The following is a 5000-nucleotide window of genomic DNA, read 5'->3' on the forward strand; positions in this document are numbered from 1 at the left end:
TATATAATGTGTATTATATAAAAAGCAGTAATGAAGGAAAAAGGAAGAAAAAATAAATAAATAAATAAATAAATAAATAAATAAATAAATAAATAATGTTTGCCAAAGAAAGCAATAAAAACAACGAATATATACAAATAAATAAATAAATAAATAAATAAATAAATAAATAAATAAATAAAATAAATAAATAAAATAAAATAAAATAAGATAAATAAAATAATAATAAATAAAATAATAAATATTTAAGGAAAAAAAAACAAAAATAAAAAGAATTATTTTATATAATTAATTAATTAATTAATTAATTAATTAAATTAAATTAATTAATTAATTAATTAATTAAATTAATTAATTAAATAAAGGAGGTAATTGTCTGTTGATTAAGTATACATAACAGCAGACGCAAAGACAAACAATTATTTTCTCTTTGCTGTTGCTGCTGCTGCTGCTGCTGCAGTTGCTGCAGTTGCTGCTGCTGCTGTTTTATTTGATCTTCTATACACAGCAGCAACAGCAACAGCAACAGCAGCAGCAGCAGCAGCAGCCGCACGCAACGGAGACCGTTGCTGCAGCTAGCTGTAGCTAGCTGCTGCTTATTGTTGCAGTTATCCGTAGCTAGCTGGTAGCTGTAGCTAGCTACCACTAGCAGCTTGCTGCATGCAGCAGCTAGCTATATATATAGCTAGCTGCTGCTGCTTGCTGCAGTTAGCTAGCTAGCTAGCTAGCTAGCTGCAGCAGGAGGATTATTATTTATCCTCAATATGTAAACCCTACAACAATAAGTACCATCGCCTTTATATATATAACCCTTCTTATGGCTAGCTAGCTAGCTAGCTAGCTAGCTAGCTATATATAGCTAGCTATAGAGAGAGGCAGCTAGCTATATATAGCTAGCTATAGCTAGCTGCAGCTAGCTAGAACAATTCCTATGAATACCAATGGCATATAGGCAGACGCGTATACACATTGTGTAAACCCTAAACCCTAATCGCTAAACCCTAAACCCTAATCGCTAAACCCTAAACCCTAATATAATAAATACAATTATATAAATATTTATACTCCAAACCCTAGAAATAACTCTTGCTTCTCAACTGTAGTACTGGGGGCTACGGGGGGCCCCCCCGGGGGGCCCCCCCCCCCTGAGCATGGGGGCCCCCCTGACAGTGGGGTTGTAGGGTATAAAGGTGTTTATTCTGTGTAAACCTTTTAATAAAAAAAAGGGTTTATTTATTTGTATTAAATTATATAAATAAATAAGAAATAGGGGCCCCTAGAAGCATTATATATGGCTGCAGCTGCAGCAGCAACAGCAACAATTGCAGCAAAGACAGCAAGTGCAGCAGCTGCTGCAGCAGGAGCAGCAGCAACAGGAGCAGTCGTTGCTGCCCCGGGCTTTTTGCTGCTTTTACCGTTTTTGTGTTGGCATTTTCTCCTTTTTATTAGGGAGGTTTTAAGGTGTCAGGCAGCAGCTGCAACAGCAGCAGCAACCGCAGCAGCAGCAGCAGCAGCGGCAGCAGCAGCAGCAGCAGCAAGTCCTCAATGTTTTGTATGAGGCCCTGACACTGCCGATTACAAATCTTTTTTTTGTATACCGAGGGTATATGATTCTAGATGTTAAGGCTAGGGTTTAGGGTTTAGGGTTTAGGGTTTACTGGTTAGGCCTGGGCCCCACCCGCAGAGGGCCCTCACCCCCCCGCCCTAGCCTAATGCTACTGTCTGTGGAGGCGCAGCAGCAGCAGCAGCAGCAGCAAAAGCTGCATAAACAACCGGAGCTGCAACAGCAACGCCAGCAGCAGCAGCAGCAGCCGTAGCAGCAGCAGCAGCAGCAGCAGCAGGTAGTGTTAGGCTATCTTTAGTTCTTTATACATCTTATAAGATGAACAATCCGACAGACATTCATGATACCCACGAGAAGGGGCCCCCCCAAGAGGGTAGCGGGGGGCCCCCCAACGTGGGTACTGGGGGGGACCCCTTGGGTACTGGGGGGCCCCCCTTGGGTACCGAGGGCCCACTATCAAGTTTAGAGAAGCCGCGGTCTCTCTCCAATAACGAGGAAGAGGGGCCCCCTTCACCTGCTGCTGCTACAGAGGGGCCCCCACCCGCCGAAGAAGCTGTTGTTCTAGGGGGGCCCCCAGAAGCAGCAGCAGTAGTTTTAGGCGGGGCCCCCCCAGAAGCACCAGCAGCAGCAGCAGCAGACGCAGCAGTTTTAGAGGGGCCCCGAGGAGCAGAAGCTCACGAGGAGGCACCCTCACAAGTTGGGGGCCCCGTAGGGCCCCCACCGCATTCCGTCGTCTTGGGGCCCCCCTCCGTTGCTGCAGAGGGGCCCCAAGCAAAGGAAGAGGGGCCCCCACCTGATTTGGGGGCCCCTCAGAAAGAAATGGGAGAGGGCACCCCAAATCTTTTGGTGGAGGCCTCCCCGCAGCAGCAGCAGCAGCAGCAGCAGCAAACCCCTGAGGGCAGCGTGGGCCCCACTTCTCCGTCGGTGTGCCCACAGGGGCCCCCAGAAGGGAATCCGTCCGAAGCCAACTGCAGCAGCAACACCGAAAGCAAGAGCAGCAAATTGGAGCAGCAGCAGCAGCAGGGGCCCCCCATCGTGGATAGAGGGGCCCCTCAAGACACTGAGCGGCCTCCTGTGGTACCTGCGGGGCCCCTGCCTGTTGGGGGCCCCTTGTCTCCCTTCAAGGCACCTCTAGAGGAACAAAGACAACAGGGAGGGCCCCTCCAACGGGAGGGAGCCCTCCATCATGGGGGCCCCACGGAAGATGATGTGAGGGGCCGCCAAGCTGCGGGCCCACCCCAGGCAGCGGGGGCCCCCCAAGCAGCTGGGGCCCCCAAAGGTGAGGGGGCCCTCCTACACCGCAGCCACCATTTGGGGTTATATGGGGATTTGGGGGCCCCTAGGGGGTCTGCAGGTACCCCTTCTTTAGATAATAAAAAAGAAGAGGGTTTAGTGGGTACTAAAGGTAATAATACCCTTTTTTCTTCTCCTTCTCCTCCTGTAAACGAAGACATAAACACCCTCAAGACTGGGGCCCCTGTGGGAGAGGGGGCCCCTCGTACACAAGAGGGAGCTCCGGAGGGAAAGGGGGACCCCGAGGGAGAGGGGGCCCCACAACCTCAAGAAGGGGCCCCGGGGGGAGAAGGGATTCCGCACACTAATGAGGGGGCCCCTGAGGGAAAGGGGGCCCCTCAAACTAAAGAGGAGGCCCCTCAAACTAAAGAGGGGGGCCCTCAAACTCAAAAGGGGGTTCCTGAGGGTACTGAGGCCTTTGAGACCCGGCAGACCCTTGGGGGCCCTGGGGCCCCTGGGGCCCCTGGTGGCCCCGTTAAGACCCTTGGTGTTGCTGAGGGTACAGGGGCCCCTATGTCCGATTTTAAATCACCAGATGTTTCTTCTGATGGTGGGAGCCCCCATGGTGGGGCCCCCGAGGTGTTGTCTGTACCCGCAGAGGGGGCCCCGGAGTCAGCAGGTCATGAAGGAGCCACCAAGGAAGAGGGGGCCCCACCGGATGCACTTGGGGCTCCCCCGGTTGCACTTGGGCCCCCCCCGGTTGCACTTGGGGCCCCCGTGGCTTCTTTAAAGCCTCATGCTATTGAGGAGGCCCCCATTGCGGGGCCCCCTGAGTTGGCAACTGCTGCTGCAGCAGTTGGAGCAACAGCAGCAGCAGCAACAGCAGCAGCAGCAACAGCTACAGCAGCAACACCCGCAGCTGCCGCTGCAACAGCAGCAGCAGCTGCTGCATCGGAAGAAGCTGCCTCCGAAGCAAAGGGAAGACACGAAGGGGACCCTCAGGGGCCCCCCGAGGTATCCGCACAACTAGCACAACTAAGGGGGCCCCCCGAGGTACCTGTTGAAGGACCCTTAAAGGGTACTACTATTGAGGGGGGGGCCCCCGAGCGCATGCACCGTGCCACCGTACCCCGTGTGGGGTTTGCACTCAGCCAGCAGCTCCAGCAGCAGCGCCAGCAGCAGCGCCAGCAGCAGCGCCGGCAGCAGCGCCAGGTGCAGAAGGAGCAGCAGCAGCTGAAGCAGCAGGAACTCGAGCAGCAGCAGCTGGAGCAGCAGCAGCAATCCGAACAGCAGCAGCAGCAATCCGAACAGCAGCAGCAGCAATCCGAACAGCAGCAGCAGCCATCCGAGCAGCAGCAGAAGCAATCCGAACAGCAGCAGCAACAATCCGAACGGCAGCCGCAGCCGCAGCATGGGACGGACCAGCAGCAGCAGCAGCAGCAACAGCATCCACAGCAGCAGGAGGAGCAGCAAGAGCAGGAAAAACCGCCGCTGCAGGACAAGGAGGAGGAGCAGCAACAGCAGCAACAGAGACAGTTGCAACAGCAGCAGAGACAGGAGGAGCAAGAACAAAAGAAGCAGCAGCAACAGAAGCAGCAGAAGAAGCAGAAGCAGCAGCAGCAGCAACAACAGGAGGAGCGAGAACAAAAGGAACAGCAGCAACAGAAGCAGCAGCAGCAGCAACAGGAGGAGCAAGAACAAAAGGAACAGCAGCAACAGAAGCAGCTGCAGCAACAACAGGAGGAGCAAGAACAAAAGGAACAGCAGCAACAGAAGCAGCAGCAGCAACAACAGGAGGAGCAAGAACAAAAGGAACAGCAGCAACAGAAGCAACAGCAGCAACAGCAACAGGAGGAGCAAGAACAAAAGGAGGATCAGCAACGGAAGCAGCCGCAGCAGCAGCAGCAGCAGCAGCAGCAGCCGCAGCATACGGGCAGCGTGAAGGCTGTTTTTGCGGGCCTATGGAATCGATTGCGTTGGGGACAGGGGCAAGCGCAGCAGCAGCAGGAGCAGCAGCAGCAGCAGCAGCAGCAAGAGCAGCAGCAGCAGGGAGAGCATCATCACCTGCGTCGTCCTAGACGCGTGAGTGGATCCTTCGGACGCCCCAAGCTGCAGCAGCAGCAGCGGCAACGGCGGCAGCAGCAGGACAAGCAGCAGCAGCAGCAACCGCAACAGGAGGAAGAAGCGCAGCAGCAGCAAGAAC

The 5000-nt window shown here is 53.4% G+C and overlaps 1 protein-coding gene across 1 annotated transcript in view; it reads left to right on the forward strand.

The window, feature by feature from the left end:
* Positions 1 to 1882: 1882 nt before the first annotated feature.
* EMWEY_00037170 (hypothetical protein, conserved) overlaps positions 1883 to 5000 on the forward strand; it is a gene marked incomplete at both ends in the record, with an annotated part of 9856 nt that continues 6738 nt past the window's right edge. The window contains one exon of the mRNA XM_013482218.1: positions 1883 to 5000. This exon is cut by the window's right edge and continues 1140 nt beyond it. Within this exon, the coding sequence (XP_013337672.1) occupies positions 1883 to 5000 (3118 nt within the window).

The sequence above is a fragment of the Eimeria maxima genome, genomic scaffold (assembly GCF_000499605.1).
Source record: "Eimeria maxima Weybridge genomic scaffold, Emw_scaff551, whole genome shotgun sequence".
Classification (NCBI taxonomy): Eukaryota; Apicomplexa; class Conoidasida; order Eucoccidiorida; family Eimeriidae; genus Eimeria; species Eimeria maxima.